Source organism: Syngnathus leptorhynchus, chromosome 10 (genome assembly GCF_054491065.1).
Source record: "Syngnathus leptorhynchus isolate UIUO chromosome 10, UIUO_Slep, whole genome shotgun sequence".
Taxonomy (NCBI): Eukaryota; Metazoa; Chordata; class Actinopteri; order Syngnathiformes; family Syngnathidae; genus Syngnathus; species Syngnathus leptorhynchus.
The window spans coordinates 11,297,482-11,317,500 of NC_141204.1; the positions used below are offsets into that span (position 1 = coordinate 11,297,482).

The window sequence follows — 20,019 nt, forward strand, 5'->3', positions numbered from 1 at the left end:
ATAATAGAGAATCAGATAAAGGCTCATTTTCCGCTCATCATTTTCCAATTTTACGGAAGTGGGATGGATGTCTGGAACATGTGCGTGCCTGCGCGTGTGTCGTTTTTTGTATTTCAACTACAGAATGTGAGGCTAAGACACCTGGGAACTTTATGGAATTGAATGAATGTTAAAAAAAGTGTCAAATCTATCTGGTGGCAATATCAAGCGTTTGCTCAGCCCCCAAACCGAAAGGCCCCAGCATGAAGTGCATACCCGATCCGTATAACGGTCCAGTCTCAACGTGGCACACGCTCACGCTGTATCATACACGCCGATGCATTCGTCAATAGTCGGCGGGCCAGATCTACCCCACCTCGGCTTAATCCCTCCGAGATCTGCTCGCCGCCGGACGCCACTCCTCACATCTCACACCTTGGCACTCGGGGGGTTTGCATGTCAGGATAAGTGGAAAAGGAGAGGCAAACGCACACACACGTACACACACGTACAGTATGAATACGTGGACATGCACACGGGCAGTGGGGCTCATCTGCGCGCCGCTATCTGTCTCTATTTTCTCCGCAGTAGGCAGATAAGTGGCCCGACGGAAGCGGCCAGGGAGAAAGAAACGCTGCGCATGTTTGTGTTTGAGGCCACTGGAGCGCATGTGAATAGCAAATGTCGGAAAGGAAAAACTGTCTTCCTTAACGCCGGGGTGAAATCTTACCAATGGAACCCGGGAATTAATATTCCTGCATCTCACAACCGTACGTCCTTCTTTGACCAGCAACTCAAATTTTTGTTCTTGTATGTAAGCTTAATCAAATATTCTGTGGAGATATTAGTGCTGTACTGATGAGCTGAGTGGAGTTGTAACATCATTTTGTGTGCAAATACAAATTTTATTGTAAAATGGTCCAACTAGTTCATTTTTTGGCCCCAAAATGGTTCAAGCGCTTGAACAACTGTTAAAGCTTCTTGCCAGCAGCGTTCATATAAAACTGTGGCACCTCGCATTGCCCACATTCTCTCTCCAAAGTCGTTTTTCTTTCTGCACGCAGATTAAAATGTCGCGGGCGGACGAGCCACGACTAAAATTCAATAATGAGAACGCTCGAGCACGTGCTTTGATATTTCAAAGTCCGCTCTTTGTTTTTGAGTCGAATCGACTCGCCGGGTGCAGACTCGTAGGAGGAAATAGCATTAGCATTGTTGTTTGAGTTGCGGTTGGGACAGGGTCTTTCTTAAGGATTTTTGACCCAGTCTGACCCGACGTGTGCTACTCCGGGGGGCACCTTAGCTGTTTCTGCGAAGCACTCTTGAGTTCTTAAAAATGTCTTTAGATGTCGCGCTTACTTATTTTCAGAGCAGACAAACACTTGAAGTGCACAGCTGTGTGTGTGTGTTTGTGTGTGCGTGTGTGTCCATCTCAGTGCTTTGGAGCATTGGGGATAAAAGCCTTTCAGCCGTGACTGGCCGCCCAAATCAGCCTTCTGCCGAAGTACTGCAGCCCCGCTCCAGCACCGGTTAACCGTCTCACTGCTGTCATTAGAAGCAGTGTGTATTTGTGTGTGTGCACGCAAAAAGTGGAGGATGGGCCAGCAGGCTCAGCGATAGCGGGCTGCACGATTCGGACGAGTGAGCAGCAGCGATACGTTTCTGATCCGGCTCACTTCTTCTGGACTCCCTCGGCTCACTGTGACGTGAGCGAGACAATCTGACAGAGGGCACGCCGACTTAGAGCCTGCCTGCCTGTCCCGTCCAATGCAAGTTATTGTAAACATAGGCTTCGCCCACATCTTACCGGATCGATGGCAAGTGTGTCTTTTGTTACCATTGCAAACCTGCAGCAGCTTCATGGAAAAAGGACAGTGAGATGGATCCCTTACTAACTGTGACTCTTCCGCCAGAGCCTGGAGCTACCACCAGGAGGCGTAATCTTACGCGGCTGCTTTGAGCTAACCTGCCGAAGAAATTCCAGAAAGCCTTTCTCGGGTGATGACCGTGCAGTGCAAGCGTGTAAGCTATTGGACAGGAAATTCATCAGCACATTAGTCAAATTTGCACTCACAATCAAAGACAAACAAAGTCCCACGAATGAATGAGAGCGTGCGGCGTTCACCTGTCAACGAGTCGGTGGGATGCAATTGGCGCTGTCCGGACCTTATCGGCCATCACCGCTAATCGCACACCTCGTTTTTGTTTACACTTCGTGTGCAGTCTTCTCATACATGCCCCGTTTGTGTGTGCGTGCGTGTGCGTGCGTGTGTGAGTGTGTTTGCCAGTTAATTCAATTTTGATGACTCACAACATTAAACATTTGTTTTCTCACCGGTTTCCTTTTGTTTCATCTTCAACGAGATGGGTAAAGATGAAGACGTTTGTCAAAGTTCAAAAATGAGCTTGAGGGTAGGGCAAGAACCATTGTGTGTGTGTGTGTGTGTGTGTGTTTGTGTGTGTGCTTCTTGACTGCAGAGGTCAAGGCTCAGATGTAATCAGCACCTGTGTAATTCTCCTCCCCAAGTCATTTCTCTGTTTGTTTGTTTTTAATATTCTGCCGCTTATTTATTTGACGTCTGCGAGGGAATTGTACTTTATCTCCTGTTGTACGGGCGCCGGCCGGGGTTAACAAGATGCATTTTCCGGAGGCTATCGCCGCACTTCTTTCCTCTTCTCCTTTTCCAGCAACCTTTCCCCTGTCCTGTCAATCATCACAGTTGCCGGGGTGATGGGGAGGCATTTCATTAAGATGGAAGAAACGCGTTAGGCGCGCTTGGCTTTGAGTGGCGCACGTACGGTAGATGTTACGCTGTTAACTCTCTCTGCAGTGTGGTGGCATAGTGAAATGCAAACGCGGTGTCGATCTCGGTCAAACAAGGCTGCTTCATCTTCCACTTCCAATACTGCGTGGCATTAGCCCGCGTAGTTCCGACTGTCTGCGCTTCTATCGGCATCTATCTGACGCCGGCAATCGCGGCGCTTCGGGGGCCACGGGGGAAGGCAATTTGAGCGAGAGAAAATGACACCTCCGGGAGTTTGGCAAGCAAAATGGTGCGGCGCAGATGAGAGAGGCTCGAGGAAAGCAAAGAAAAGAAAACGGCATGGTGATTTACGCAAAAAGTCCAAATGACGTGGAATTGGCAGAGCGACACCTGCCTGTGTTATTATATCAGCATCGACAACATCGCATCTCGCGGTGGGGGAGGGGGGGGGGGGGGGGGATCATGGCGGTACGCAGGCAGGAAAATTAAATAAGAGAGCATCGGCGGGCGACACAAACAAAACCCAAACAAGCGTGTTTTTTCTCGACTCGTGCTGCGAATGGAAGTCAGCCTATTCAAGTTGTGCTTTTTTTCTTCCCGTGGCGCCGCCGTGGCTCTGCCGTCTTTGTTGTCTGGCATTGTTTGTCGGGGTCAGGCGGAGGAGGTGGTATCAAGACGAAGAAGGGGCAATTTGATGGATGTTTGTTGATATCTCCACCACTAGGCCTCTGATTGCCTAACATTAAACCGGCAATAACAGAGCAATCATCCCACTTACACCTCGGCACACCCGGCAGCCCAATTGGATCAAAGCCTCCCGTCCCCTTCCCTTCTCTGCCGCCGTCACGTTCAGACTCAGTCGATTCCTTGCTCTTTTCTCCTCTCTGCTGACATGCTTATTAGCTGATATTGATCCAGCCTGGTCAATTGTCAGCTCTTCTCATCCGCAGCGTATTGACGGCATAATCAGCCGGAGAGGAATGCTCTTGGAGATGCGAGATGGGGCGGCCAGGGGCCGAGCAACGAGGCGGCGGATGATAGGCAGATCAAACGTTCCAAATGATCCGCAGTCGGCCTGTTGAGCCACAAAGCTGCTCGGCGCGTCTCCGACCGCCTTGTACCGAATCACTTTTAAATGACGGCAAACGGTTCTTGTTTAGCACAAGCGTGCGGGGCTCGTTTGGGTGAAATTGCTTTTGTTCTCAATGAAAGCAAACTTATTATAAATCAGAATTTACAAACTGGTAAACAGTTAGCAACATTTTTGCCCATTTCATGATGTTACAGGCCAAACCAGTTAGCGAATCATTAAAAATCGAAGAATTTGTTTAGAATCCGATTCATCAACAAAATAATTGATTCTTAAATGAACAGTGCGAGTTGCGAGTTTGTATTCTTTCTTTTTTTTTTTTAAAGGCATTTAAGTGGAGTCGAGGGTTGTGGTATGATCAGGGGAAAATGAAATGTGCTTTGCCAAGATGGAGCCTCACATGTGCCACTTGTGCCTTGTGACAGCGGCGGGGCCCTCATCCAGTCTTCTACTGACGATGCTGCCTCACTGCCCAGCTTCGGGGCTCCGTCTCTGGGGAGCAAAGCAGCTGGCATGGCCCCTCGCTCGCTGGAGGGCTGGCGCCCATGTCCACACACACACACACACACACATACGCCACAAGCGGCACACGCTTCTGCGCAGCTCGTTCTGCACATTAAGTTTTAATCAGGCACTTAGCCCGGCATCTGTTACGGCTCTGTCCACGCGCCGCTTTAAGGACCTGTCGCCGCAGGTTATGAGCCCAACAGATCCAACAGAACAGTTAACGGATCGAGCCCTGGCCCACTTAGACGTTGACGTCACGCTCTGTGCGTTGTTTGTGCCCGCTTGGAGGAGCCGCTCCAACCCCAATGGTAAAGGGGGCTTTGTAACCTCCAGTGAAAATGTGAAAGTTCACTTCTTGTAGGGATGAGAAGTTGATATACCCACTCGACTGAATATAAGAAGGTGTGCACACTTTTGCAACCATGTTCTGTCACTTTTTTTTTTACTAGCTCACTCTAAAATACTATTTTTTTCCTCATTGAGCTGGACAGGTCATAGGTCACATATATAAAACACAGTTTATATATATGACAATTTGAATACTAATACTGTAAAAATAGATTCAAATCCAGAAAAACTTTACATCCAATTTCTTACTCACCACTTGTGACAATGCAGCGTTAAATCGAGCAAGATGGCGGAAAGCGTGCGTCTGTCGCGGATCTCCCGCGTCTTTATTTCTTCCCCTATTGTGCAGCGAGTGTCGCCCGCCGAGTGGCCTGCCGCGACTTATCTTGACACCAGCGCAGCAATCACAGGCCGGGAGATTGAGCTGTGTTTATTTTGTGTCAAAGTGTCGGCGCGGGCCGCAATGCAAACACACACACGCGCGCGCACGTGCATCCACACAAGCGCACTTTAAAATGAACGGATGATATCTAACCGTTGACTATTCACATGGCTCTTTCTCAGCACCGGGACACCTAATCTTTGTCTATTGCCATATACGGGCGGCTCAGATGCATTTTTATTCTCTATCTTTTATTACTTTTTTTCATTTAAAAAGAAGCAATGTTTTTTTTTTGTAGAAATTGTGCACATTTCTTTCTGCCATTAGGACCTAAAAGCGGCTCTGTTAAGTGTTGCAGCAATACAGTAGACACCCCAATAGAGGCATGAGAAAAAATGCTATTTTATATTATTTTGGTCCCTCCATCTTCTATTGACAATGCAATCTGACAAAATGTGTCATTTTTTTAAAAGCTAGGAGAAGAGTAAAACGGCGTGAGCACAATCGTGTGAAAGCTGCTGTGTACCACAGCTCTCACATAGACACATGCCACACCACCCGGGAGCTGGCTCTTCAAGGCTGACGCTCCAATATGACAAATATTTTTGAGACATTTAATGCCTGTAATTTATTTTTGATGTATGCCGATACGCAGTTTTGAGATAATTGCTGTGAATACTGTACTCGCTTACCACCAGACAGCTGCGATTTCCACATTTGACGCTGCTCTCGTCACGCTGTGTAGATATTTCGTCCCACCCGCACCCGTCTGACAAAAACAAATCATGGTATTCTTGCCAAGCGGCGAGGGGACCAATCACAGACCCCCGGTGGCTCTGATTGACAGTTGACATTGTCTGGGGCGCCGCTGGTAACCGGTGGCAACAAATTGGTCTTGTTCTGAGGGCTGATACGCGTAAGTGGGAGGGAAAGGCAGCCGGCCGCTGATAGGGAGGGAGGAGCGCACAAACAGAAAGAGAGAGCTGCTATTCCTCCCACTCAATTACTGACCCGCGTCGCGTGTGTGTGTGTGTGTGTGTGTGTGTGTGTGTGTGTGTGTGTGTGTGTGTGTGTGTTGGGTGTGGGCGCTCCCCCACCTCTCCCACTCATCTCAAGGCTCTGACAGTTGTCTATTGTCTGTTTGCTGTCCCGACCTACCACAGCTGCTCAAAGAAACGCAGGAATGACATCAACACTATTCCATTTTCTCATCTTGTAAAGTGTTCACATCAATAATTTGGGAATTTACTGAAATAACCGCATCGGAAAATACAGGCCATAAGAGTTTGTAGTGGGAGGAGCAGGAATTATAAGATAAGTGGAGAAAAGAAAATGTGAACAGAAAATGTTTTCTTAACCAACATCCGGATGTTGTGTGTGTGCCTTGCAACATTTTCCACAGGGACAAAAAGTCCAGGTTCGGTGCCAAAGTGAAGCCCCTCCTCTCCCCGCTCGACCCAGGCCATTGAAAAGACCCATTGGAGCAATGAGGAAATGGTCCGCTCTTAGCCACACGGCATGCTAGCTTTGCTCAGACAATCATTGAATGGACTCATCAGGGAGCCACCGGGAGCCCCCGCCAAGACGTGGTTGAGCCCGTTGTGAGAACGTGTGTGTCCTTAGGCTCCCTGAGCACGTCCTACTTCCGATGCGCCATTGTTTGCTCGTCAATAACAAGATCACACTGCCGGTCTGGACCCACCATGTCGGTCGAAGTTGAGGTATTTAGTTTATAGTCTTTCGTTTCAGCGGCTAGAAGTGACCAAAGTGAGGCTGAGCTGCACTGTATTTGTTTACTCAATCTAAAAACCAAAACTCCAACCAAAATAACGAGTCAGTGCAATCGTAAGTTTTCTAAGCCGCAGTCCGACTTGTTCTTGTAATGCAGTTGAGTTGAAGTCAGGAGGGGGTCTTTGGGCTCCGCTTGCAGGGTAACGAGAGGAGGCGGAGTCAGTAAGGTAGCATCTTAGTCATCCACCCGTTGCGATAATGCCTCCGCTGTCGGGATGGTGCGATCCGCTTGACGCTCGTCAGCGCCGTGTGCGTCGCGGCCTCCCGCTAGGATAATGCAAGGGAACGCCGCCTAATATCAGTGGTGGCGTGTTGCACCGCACTGCGTGACCACATACCAACTCACATTGTCTGGCCGACATCCTCTCTACCAATGAAAGCGGGAAACTTGCTCTTTAAAAGCACATTTGTGATGGCTTCACGTGGCCTCCTAAAATGCAATCCTTTGTCGCTGCATATTCATTTCTTCGACATCAAGAGAAGAAATCAATGCTGGTCTTTCTTCTGGCCACAATATTAGGTACACCTGCTGTATTGTAAATGAATACTTTAGCATCGCTGTGGTGTCATATCTCTGCGAATACAGCTGTGCGGGTGGCTCGTACTAACAAAGGCTGCATAAAATGACAATGAAAGGAGGCAAGGAGAAAGTGAAGGCAAGAAGAGGAAGATGATGGTCGAGGAAGATGACTGCACGTAGTGTGACATTGCTTCCAGGTTAGCGCTCCAAAACGGAGTGCTAAAAATCATTTCAGCTCCGATAAAGCTCTGAACCGCCCAGAGATCTGTAACACACACACGCACACACACACACACACACACACACACACACACACACACACACACACACACACACACACACACACACACACACACACACACGCACCTACACACACATACACACACACACACACACACACACACACACACACACCCTCATCTGCCTCTCCGGTGTAACGCCAGCGCACTAGCGGCCTTAAGGCAGACCCCCCCATCTCTTGCGAATAGAACGCGCACACACACACACACACACACACACACACACACACACACACACACACACACACACACACACACGTGTACATGCCAAGATGGTTTGTTTGTGCTGCTTGGCTAAAGAGCGAAGACGCAGATCCAAGAGCCCCCGGGTCTCATTTCCCTTCCTGACATGAAAACACTGCCACCGTTGTGCCAGTCCGAGCCACAAGGATTGGGTGACGACTTGAACACAACAATGTCAAGAGCTGCAAACATGACAATTAGGTTGTGGCCACATTGCTAAGTGCAGTGCGAAAATCCTTTTTTTTTTATGACCTACACTGTAAATCTAAAAGGCCCGATCTATCTTTTCCCTGAATGTCGGCACAATTTTTCCTTCTCTAGTACACACTTGACTTGGGTCACATCCACTCGTCTTTGCTCGAGTCGTGAATGTACGGCCAACAAGAAAATGATGACTTGGTCGGTGTAACTTTAAGATGCACTTAAATACAGTAGGTCCTATTTGGAAGGTACTCAAAGTGTTAGCGCCGTTTCAAACAGCTTTGGAAAGAGAAATAAATGAACTCAAATAACTCGAATGGCACTCAGACATCTGCCAAGGCCAAAAGGATCGGCAAATAGTGCACCTTGGTCGTCGCGCACCTCCTTCATATCAGGAGAATTGTGCGGATTCTTTTTTTGAAACACGTTTTCTGTGTTTTTGTAGCTATATTCGATTTGGCAATCTTGACTTGACCCTCAACTTAAGTTAATCTATGTCGCGCTTTCACAACAGATGCCAAAAGAAATACTTATTGATTCATTTCAAATGTGGGGCGGAGCAATTGAAATTGTCATTGTGCATCCACCACAGTAGATGGCAGTGGTGCTGTCTTTTACATATATACATATTTTTGTTATTTAAATCAAATTCAAATCTTTTTCATGACAGAGTAAACATGTCATGCAGAGGCACACTTAATACTGTAAATTGAGAAAACACAAGGACTGTTACATCTGAACGGACTTCCTCAATTCTATCAAATATATATACCTAGTCCTGACGGAGCGTGTACTTAAATGTGAACTATTTTCCTGCAGTGGGGAGAAGCGCCCCCTCGTGAGAACAAAATAAAGCGGGACTGGCATGATGACAGGCTGGCACTGGCCAGATAAAAGCAAGGTGCACTTATGCGTCATCTTTTTTATATATTTTTTGACTGACAGACAGACAGACAGGTGCGTGGCAAGGCAAGCCACTGAGGGGACATTCGGTTGGGCCAGTCAGCCTGAGCTGGCATTTCGCTGCCGATAAGTAAGCTATCAGAGGAGGGGGATGAATAGCAGAGTAGAGATTGGTGCCGGCCCCCTTGGAGAGGAGCGGGTGGGGGAGAGGGGCACAATGCCGGCATGGCAGGCAGATAGCCCCCCTGCTCTCATTATACAGGTCCTAATCCAAAACGCTGTTTACTCAGAGAGGGAGCGAGTGAGCGGCCGCGCTTATCGAAGGCGTACACGGGCCTCCAAGAGTGGGCGGTGGCGGCAAGCGTCAGAATGAGCCTATTCCAATGGAAAAAGGGATCAGCGCCGTCTCCTGAGCACTCGCTGTCGGCCGCAGTGTCGATGCTTATCGCGCCCCCACCCTTGGCCGCCTTCCCCGGCGAAAGGCGACGGGGCTATCTGGGTTGCCTGTTGGCGCTACCGCCTCATAATTGCCCCCACTGTTGCTTTTATGAAGAATATGGCAGGCCCGATTGGCATGACCGGAGCGACCCCAAGGCACCGCTGGTAGACGACGCCACACAATTATTGGGTTTTATCCATCACTATTTTTCGTTGCTGTATACTAGAGGTGTGAAAAGTAATCCATTACTCAATAACTAATTGATTTGACAGGTACCCGGACGCGGTCATTTTTCTTTCCTTGTGTATCGTCTTCTTGTGCAGTCAGATATTCTGTTTCCGTGGCAAAGGCATATTATGCACGACTGGTCGCCATCGCGTCCACTCGTCATTGCGTTGGGCCCCATCTGCCCTACTCAAGTGCAAGTCTTCATGTTTTTCAAGCACCGCTTCGGCAATCCGTGGCGCAGCAATGCAACACACTCGTCAAGCGTGTGTCCCCCGCCCCGTGGAAGCAGAGCGGGGTAATCCCGGCCTCCAACTAAAGTAGCCGTGTGAGAGGACAGATTGTCAGTTGATCATGGCCAGCCGAGAGCCTTATCCCTTATTGGATCGGCCGTGGAGGAGGCTTAGGAATTATCTGAGGCCTGGCTTAATGTGGAGTCGGATGAGCGCCAGGGAGTCGCACGGCCTCGACGCACACACCCCGGGCTTGAAGTGAGCCGCCGTCTTCTGGGTGTGTGTTGGGTGGGCCGACATGAAGGTGCGTGTGCACAAAGCAACATCACGACACACTTAACCCAGTCTTGACAGCATCTCGCCGGCGACGCCCCCTTGTCTATGTTTGGCCATCCAATGGCGTCCCCGTCCCGAAACGCCCCCTCGCTCCTTCCCCTCACTCGTCCTCGCCCTTTCTCCTTTTCACCCACCGCTGCCCGTTTTCTCCACAATTTAGTCTCCACTCGCATCAAAATGTATCCCGTGGTGTGACGCCGTACCGTCAAGTAGGACCGATCCGAGCGTCTCTCTCAGGCAATCTTTCTTAGTTTATTTGTTTTTACAGCAACTTTTGAAAATATTTTTAAAAATCCAATTCCACAATTTGATTAGCCAATTCACAAACAAGCACTGATAATCATCATGTAATAAATACAATTTTAAAATTTGATTTTTAAACATTTTGTTTAGTAGTTTCAAATCTTGATTACGTCATACAATGTTTTTAACTAATTTTAGAACCTGTACCAAAGGAGATGAGCGCAACTAAGCGGCCAGCATTGACCAAGTGGCTTAGCCGCCGAGTTATTTCAGGCGCTAGTCCCCTAAACTGTGGCCGGATCCCCTTTGCTTAGTGGCTAATTCCCTCACCTGAGAGGATGTCTGGGTTACTGGGTTACCTCGAGTGCACGAGCGCAAGACAACAAGAGGGATGCTGGTAATTAGCGACAGCTAGCGAGGCTCGGATTAGCTCCGGGCCGGGCCGAGATGTGAGCCCTGCGGGTTGAATAGCAGGTCAGCGGGTCATGAATGGCTGAGGCAAGCTGACCTTTGCGTTGCTCTTCACTGAGCCTGGTTGGGATTCCGTAACCCCGACACTTGTTTGCAAATATTGTTCGCAAGACGACGTCATATTTGAACGTTTGCAGGAACGAAGAATGAAAACAATTCTAATTCTAGCTGGCTTTATTGATTGAGGTTCACCATCACGTTGATGACCACACAAACACAATGTTGAGCAAGCACACTCATTAATACTGTGACCACTAGCTTAGAATAACAACTTTGGCAATTACGCTAGTCGGCTAACAAAATGTATTTGACCCCCCCCACCCTTTTGTGACTTCTGTTGCTGGGTTGGAGTTCTTTCTCAATTAAAACTTTGTCCTTTTATTTTTTTTTTATCCCTGCGCGCAACCTCATTAATCCACACATATGCTTTTCCAGCTATAACCGGACAGGTTGGAGCCTGCCGCTGATTACGTTCTATATTAAGCCGACACACAAAAACACTTTCCTCATCTCGTAATTGAAGGTGAGAAATAATTTCATTATCCCCAGCAAAGAGTAATCTGCTCTCGACTCCTGATCCCTTCATTTCCTGCGAAGCACCTCTACCTGGGAGGTGAACACACACACACACGCACATGGATCCCTGGGCTGTTAATGTTATTGGAGTCCAGGATTTAGCATCAGCTTGACATATGCTTTACAAAGCTTTGTAACGTCGCGCTGCTTTCACACGATTTTGGAAATAACTGCGACCGATGTGATCTTTTAGTATCTGCCCTGCTCTCATTCTTGCGTTTGTGTTTCTTTACCACCCTCTGCTGTTGGCGCAGCAGCCATCTGTCTCTGGGAGCCAAGGTGACACTCAGGCAGAGCGGATGGGGTGGGGGGTGTCAGAGGTCACCGTCAGTTTCCCGGACTGCGGGACAATAGCTGACATGCACTCGTTGTCGAGGATGAAGTGTCAAGTGTCGGCGCAGAGTCTGCTTCGAGCCGTTGAAGCTTTACAACTCGCAGCAATGATTGTTTGAGTGGCTCATTTGCATGCCAACATCCATCCAACTCGTCAGCAGGTTGACATTTCCAACATGCAATATCGCACTACCACTGTTTTCTTATTCCTCAATATAGATTTAGTCTTGTAAAATTTCAATTATATGTAAAAATAATAAAATACTAGCAATTCCGTGAGCGTAATAAAGATAGCAAAACATGATCATAATATGAATAAAATATATTGTAAAATTACAACTTTATCAAAATTATTCTTGAAGTGTTCCTGTATGGTGTATTGCACCTCTGTTCATCATATTTTGATATTGTTTGAATAAAAATACTTTTTTCTCCTAATATTTTTCAACTAATCTGACTGATATTAAAATCAAGGGCAAAAGGTGTCTTGTTATTTATGTATGATAACAATGTTATTCTTCTGAAATATTTGTGGATCTTATGCTTGACCTGTAGACTACAACCTTTTCTCATATAAGAACCTCATTCTCATAATTCTTTTTTTTTTTTTAATTGTAACCATTTCTGTCACAATATAATAACTTCATACTCTGGGACTTCTTTTCACGTAATATTTTTTTAATGCTCATGATATTACAAATGAAAGTAATACTCTCAAAGCGGCACACATTTGCAATAACAGAGCTCGAGACTAACTTTGTGCACTGCTACGCTGGTGCAATGGTAAGATTAAGGGCTTTTCGAAAATTTGGAGCAAAAGTGTTTCATTTTGCTCTCGTCTGCGACTTTATTCCATTTGTGTTGCACATCAACAACAAACTTGTGAGTGCTTGCAGTGATCGAAGAGCTGCTCGTCTGCGTTGCGCCGCCAACCGATGGCCAAAAAAGCACGACAACATTCAAAATGTCACCGTGCTCAAGCCCTACATACATTTCTCGACACTCGCTAGATATATGTGTGTGAGTGTGTGTGTGTTTTCAAAAAGACATATTTGGACACTTTATCAATAGGCGTTATTAAATCCTGCTTGCTTCAGCTAATCTTGGCAAGCAGGAGCAAGTGTGCCAGGATGACACGCACATCACTCACACACACATACACACGCACGCATGCGTGCACTGATGTCCGCCCCATGACTTGAAGAGCGAGCGTTTGTAAGCCGCTTATTATATTGACCAGCTCCTTCTCCGGCAGACGGTGTCTGCTTTTTGCTCTCCTCTTCTTCATTCTCTCACTTTTTAAAGCAACTCCCCTTGCCTCCCACAATCTTCTTCTCATCCCACACAACTTCCTCACACACACAATGGACACACAAACACGCCGATGCACGTGGCGCCAAAGCCGCAGCGTCTCCTTCAAAGCCAGAAAGCTGAAGGTTTATTCAAATGAATGTTTGCTTCTTCTACTGCCAAGGTGTGTGTTTGTGTGCGTGCGTGTGTGTGCGTTTGTGTGTGTGTGAGTGACACGGCGGGCCTGAGCATCCAAGTGTGCGTTACATGCGCAGCAGAAGGAGAAGGGCTGACGGCAGGTGATAAGCCAGATACGCCTGCATGCTGTGATTATCACCCAGTGGACCTCCTGACACACACACACACACACACACACACACACACACACACACACACACACACACACACACACACACACACATGATGAGAGCGGGACTGTGTTGCAAGGATTAGGACAGACGGGCAGAAGAGTAAGACTTGGATGACGAGTGTGAAAGCCACCAGAGAAGCAGGCTGGAAAACAAACGTCCAATCGGCTTGCGTCTTATTGGAATTGATAATAAGCTGCTTTTGCTGTGACTTTTGTGTGTGTGTGTGTGTCTGTGTTCTCAGGTGTGTGGCCGTCAGAGGAGGCCATGGCTCATTACTGCCTGCACAACCGACACATGTTCACGTAAGTTCGCCATCTCGCTATGCTACAGTGACATATTTGGACATTCATGAATCAGCAGCATTTTGGCTGACTCAGTTGCAAGTGCTCATTTCCTGCCATGTGCCACATCATTTTTGTATAGGGCTACCTGAAGGCAGGCTTTGATTTACACCGAAGGTGGAGCATCACCCTTTGATTTCCTGTTTTAACATTCAAGAGGCAGGTGGTGGGCGGGGGGGGGGGCTATTGATTATTGGCCGGTGGAGTGAAGGTCAGCGAGACAGTAAGAGAAGAAAAAAAGAGGGAGGGATGAAGGCGTCTGTCATGAAAGGCCAGATGAAGAGAGGAAGTGGCATTCTCCACCAAGTGAACGTCTTCCCATGTCTGTCCTGTTAGGGGCGCCGTTTGCGAGTTAGGAGGAGGGATGACCTGTCTCGCTGGACTCATGGTGAGGAAAACACACACACACAATTTGTGCTGAGGTGGAACCCGGACGGCGTTGCATGGTGACATCACCTTTCCCGGGTCTTGAACGCACACGTTGACACGTCTCACTGTTATTAGCCGAGGTCTTGAGGGTTGTCCCATCGATTTGCTGCGCGCTCGCGTGCGTGCGCGTGCAAAACAGCAGCATTTTATCTCTGGCCAGTCGATACCAGCGTGTTTTGACATTGCTGGCTGGAGATGGAATCCGTCGTTCACACGTCTCCTTTTTCGTGGCCTTCTCGTGTGTGCGTGAGCGTGTGTCACAGACACTGCAATCATGCGTTTGATCTTTTTTTTTAAGGGTCATGCGCTCAATTTGTCTTTTGGGTCTCGTACCATCGCTTTCAGTTCAAGTGCTCGATTTTCGTGACTACCCTCAATCTTGTGCCAAGAGGGAGGGCTGCACTGCTGTGGGAGTGATCACAGATGACTTCCACGATCCAAATGATTGCTGTGAGAATCAGCCAATCTCCCTCATCTGATGATCGGCATCGCAATCGGAAGCATAAAACCACGATTGGAATGCCACTAAACAAATGTCAGAGATTACGCAGGTCAAAGATGGTGACGAGCGGCCTTGGCTGGTGGACCGGGCTAGCGGCAAGCAGGCCAGGTCAGATTCCGGATCTTTCGGCCCGACGCCTAGTTTCGGCCCGCGGGTCACTTCCCGCATCAGAGCAGATGGTGGCACACACGTCACTTCGTTGCTGCCCCGCACGCTCACACGCCCTGCGGGCCGTGAACATGTGTGGCAAAGCATGAACATGTGTGCGGTCACACCACGCTTGACGTCCGACTCGCCGTATGGTGACAGATAACGCCGCTTGGGCTTTGTCTGCATGCAAAGTGACAGCCCGACCGAGTGAGCGACGCCTTCAAAAACGAAGAGCGGGAAGGCAAAAAGGGCTTACAGTTAAGCACACACTTCTTTATCTCTGTCACGCGCACACACACGTCGTGCATGCATGCTCCATCCACTGCCACGTTCTCCCGCTTGCATTTTTTCCCCCTGTCTTCTGCGACACCTCAGCCGCAAAGTTACGTGAAGGGCATCAGGCAGGCCCGGCGAGCCGAGCGCAGAGTGACAGCGGCGGGCAGGCGAGCGAGTGAGCGAGCGGGAGTGATGGCTCGGCCCGATAAACAGCCGGCCGGCCGGCGTCAAATGAAAAGGCTCGGCGCTTGCCATCATCCCCCTGTCACAATGCAATTACTGAACAGAGCGATAGCAAGATAGCGGCCCCCACCGCAAGCTGCCCTGATAAAAGTATTGACTGATTTGATTGAATGATTAAAATAATGCAGACATAGAAATGGGCTGAAGATAGAAAGGGAGGGTGGGGGAGGCCGTGGCGGGGCGTCTCGTGCAGATATGTCATTATCATGCGAGTTGCCCTCATCCGAGGCCGCTTTTGTTTCAGGTTGCCGTTTGTGCTGACGCCGAGCAAGTGCTGCTAACCGACGGCAATGACAAGTGCGTTCAAAGTATCCTTTCATCCGGCCGGGAAGCTTCTGAGTGCTGCCGCCGCCGCCGGGCTTTGATTTCAATGCGGTGAAAGCCGCAACTCCAGCGCGTCGTTCCTGCAACGTTGTGGAAAACAGATGACGCATATTGTGAAATACAACAAGCTTCAAAATAACTACAATAAAAACATATTTTTATTACTCCCTCACCAAATAAAATCAAGAACAAAAGCCAGAAAATTAACAACACATTCATAAAATGCTTTCTGATTAAAAAAAGAGTTTTCCGTCTTTATCTAGTAGAAGAAGTAGTTTTTATTTTTTTTCTCTTTATAATCTAGTTTTTCTATTTTTTGGACAATCATAATAATCACCAAGGACATGCATTTTAAAGTCAAATTCTTTTTAATCATTTACAATAATATAGTTTTAATATTATCTATTTTTCCATTTATATTCTACTTCGTCCTGATTCCAACTCAAGATTTATTTTCCAAGGAAATGATTTGCATTGCATTAGGTTATTTTTTAAATATTTTTTATATTCTCGTTGGGCCATCTTGTCAATCTTTCCCAGAAACTTGCATCATTCCTGTTCCCTTTGCCCTCTCCGGCACTGCGCACAAACAAGAAAAACAAGTTTTGCTGTGACAAAAGCAGGAAACGTGCAAAAATGCGTATTTCTTCCCCAACCACCAATTGGGCGCTTCCATATTTAGCCATGCTTACAATATCTCGCAATGTCTCGTCCGGCGACGATCACAATGAGACCAAACAAAAACAGTGCGCAGACTGTAAGCTGCGCACACTTGTAGCAACAATGCACAGTTGACCCACCCGCTTTGTTTCAACAGAACAAACACACACAGAAATTTGAAGGCGGATTTTGGCTCTCATGCGAACGGCCACCAGTCTAGGCTACAATGGAAGCAGATTCGTGTGAATGGTGGTGAGATCTGTACTCACAGTTTTGACCTCATTCATAACAAACACGCACGCACACACACACACACAAACACGTGTGAACGCCAGACTGTGTTACTTGCGCGACCTTCAATAATCGTCTTGAAAAATCAATGGAAATATTCCTTTAAGCATGATTGATGGCTGCTACTTGGCTGCAACTTGACTGATTTGAAAAGGTGGCTGCATATATTCCTTCACAATTTCCAAGAGCAACTTGAAGCCTCTCAGCTTGACTGAAATTCACTAAAATTCACACTAGCATCGTTAGCTGTCATACTAGTGTCAAAAAGTTGGTGCAAAATGTAGCGACTCACTCATTGACTGTGTGTATGTAGCGTAGCAGGAAGTGAATTGCGAGGTTTGCTAAAGCTAATCCTGCGTTATGCCTTTAACGTTCTTAAGTGCCCCACAAGTGTATGGCTAGCATAGGAGCAAAATGTTGATGCATGTTTGCTAAAGACAGCCCAACATCATGTCTGAACACAAACAAGACTTTCTGATTCTGGCATTAGAACTTGTCAGGTCAGTTAGCCGCTCCAGCTGTATCACAATACGATGTTACTGCTATGACGACACCAAAAAAGCTAAAGAAAAAGCAAACACTTCTTCATCCTAACTCTATCACCCTTTTACCTCGGTGTGCGTGCGTGCGTGCGTGCGTGCGTGCGTGCGTGTGTGTGTGTGTGTGTGTGTGTGTGCGTGCGCACGCTTGTTGACCTCTTCCCTAGTAGTGTGCTGGTGATGGGATTACAGTAAACCTCTGTCATCGCCATGCACAACACGCTGATGCACAGGTGTGTGTGGGGTGGGGTCTGTTTGTGGTTATGTGTGTTAGTTCAAATGTGACCTCAACCTACATCCGATAGTCATACTTTAATTTACCACTGGCCCAAGTTTTTATTATTTTTTATTCTAAAGTAATATGATTATTAATATTTTAGTGGTATGTTGTAATAAAACAATAACACTCACACACTGAGAGGTAAATAAATTTGAATGGAATAAATTGCAGTTGGAAGTTAAGGCACCACTGTAGTTTCTGTGTGTGTAACTTTCAAAGAAGGCCTCTTTTTATTTTTGATGTTTGGCTCTCGAATAATCAATCTATACTTTATCAACACCTTGCTCTCTCTCCGGCTCATCGCATGGCTCTCTCTTGCCCCGGCGTCTTCGTCGATTGGATTTGTCTCTTTAAAGACAAGCAAATCCTAATTGAATTGCGGTGCAACTCCACAGGCCAGTGTATTAATAGACACGTTGACATCAATCGGCCCGCCTTTGTGTGCTTGCGCGTGCACGTGCGGGTTAAAAGCCTTTCAATTGATCCGCCGAGGGGGCGGGGGAGGGGGCGGCGACCTGCTCATCCATTCTGCATCAAAAGTGGACGCATCGCAGTGTTTGTACTCCAGATTGGCGTGTGTCCAAAAGCTTAGACAATGGGGTGGGGCAACAAAAAAAAATAAAAACATTTAAATCGGAAAATCACTTTTGGGAGTGGGAGTGCATCGAATCGAATCTGTGCACTTTCGAATGAACCGTATCACGCTCTGTGAATCGAATCGTCTGCAAGTGGACATTTTGTGGCCTTATAAGCTAATTTCCGCTCAGATATGCTGATACTGGAATTGTTCAGTTTATTTCAGAAGCTCTCATTTGATAGAGAATTTCCCACTGGCACATTTCCGTCATGAAATCTGTTCTGCAAGCTTTTGTGTTTTGAAATGATCAATACAAAAGTATCGATTGCATTACACTGCGCAAGTGTTCCTAATATTTTGGTCGATGTCGTACGATGTAAGAACTCCAGTCTCGTAGCTTTGTTGGTGTGTTTAGCAAGCTGCGCTCAGATGCACGAGAGGAGTTCAAAATGAAGGTCCAGTCCTTAACTGTTGCCCGTCAGATGTGCGAGGGATTGTCGAAAGAAACGAGAAAGCGGGGAAGTTTGGCTCGACGCGCATCTCTACCAGGTGAGGATACGTTTTGATTTTTTATTTGATTTTTTTTTAATACAAGTGTGTTGTCCTTCTCCAGCATCTGCAAGGTCACATGTTTGGTGGGCCGAGGGACGGCGCAGTACACAGTTGTCATCGTAAATCGGGACCTCCGGCCATCACGCTAAATATCTTTGAATTGTCGTGGCGCTCTCTCCACAAGATGCGCTTCTCCTCTCGCTCGCCCCCCCCCCTCCTTCCTGCGCATATTTACACAAGTGGAAGATGAAGAAAAAAAGTCAACGTGTAATTAAGACACATTACTTTGATGGGTTTTGTCGCAGATTACGGCTGGGTGCGATGCAATTGGACGATGGGAGGAAGGGGAGGCAGTGTAATGGTGTGTGTGCGCCCCCCTGCCGTGATTCGGGATTGTGTTTCTAGCGGAGCCCGATGATTTGTTTACAGAGTGTGATTAATGCCTAATTAATAATCCCCGCAATCTGACAGCGTGAGTGAGGGGAGCAAGCAAAGAGAAAATGGTTTCACGAGAAAAGAGAAAATGGCTCGATGCTGACCTTCCGCAAAACACTTTACAGTCTCGAGAGCAGAAGGAAAACATTGCACAGTACTCATTAGCACCAAAAGATTGCGTCCAGTGACTGTGATTTGGGGCAGCAGTTGAAGCTGCCAAATAGTGAGCCCACCGCTAACTTAAAGTTCTGTGGCTGATGAGACATTGACATTGAAAAGATGTCAAACTTGGCGTCAGCTCAAAGAGTCTTGAACTTTGGCATTGTTTGGTTGCAGGGTGCTGAGGTGGGACTGCGAGCTGGACATCTCGACATTAGAAGCCCATTTCAACGTTGTCATGTGTGCAGACTGGTAGGTGCTCACACGCGCATACACAAGCACTCTTTTATCTTGACTTTATGGTGACAGTTCTTGCGTGGCCCCCCCATCAGCGCTGGGACCTTCCCCCTCTGTGGGTCCACCTCACCCGTTCACATGGCTCCTCCATTTGACACTAAATTGCTTCGTTTTCATGCTCGGCGTCCTGGCAAATGGATGACTTAGGCAAATTGCAAATAATTGCACCTGGATAAGAGAGCGGACAAGGGAAGATGAAGAGAGAGTTTGAGGGGCGGAGAACAAGAGCCGACTGAAATGGAGCGAGGGCAATAATGCAATCATGGCAAATGCAAACAACACTAAAAAACATAGATGACACAAAGAGAAAAGACTCACTGTTTGAGGTCCCCAAATTGAATCATTATGTTTCGAAGTATCGTACATTTAAATGTCACGACAATATTAACATGTCCGCCAAGACAGAAAAAAAAAATAGC

General features: G+C 47.4%; 1 protein-coding gene across 2 annotated transcripts in view; it reads left to right on the forward strand.

The window, feature by feature from the left end:
• camkmt (calmodulin-lysine N-methyltransferase) overlaps positions 1-20,019 on the forward strand; it is a 52,310-nt gene that overhangs the window by 19,503 nt on the left and 12,788 nt on the right. The window contains exons 4-8 of one of the 2 annotated variants that reach the window (XM_085922900.1): positions 13,787-13,847; positions 14,223-14,274; positions 15,731-15,794; positions 18,640-18,706; positions 19,481-19,555. In XM_085922900.1, coding sequence (XP_085779026.1) covers positions 13,787-13,847; positions 14,223-14,274; positions 15,731-15,794; positions 18,640-18,706; positions 19,481-19,555 — 319 coding nt within the window. The remainder of the gene's footprint in view (positions 1-13,786; positions 13,848-14,222; positions 14,275-15,730; positions 15,795-18,639; positions 18,707-19,480; positions 19,556-20,019) is intronic. The other variant, XM_085922899.1, reaches the window with a different exon arrangement.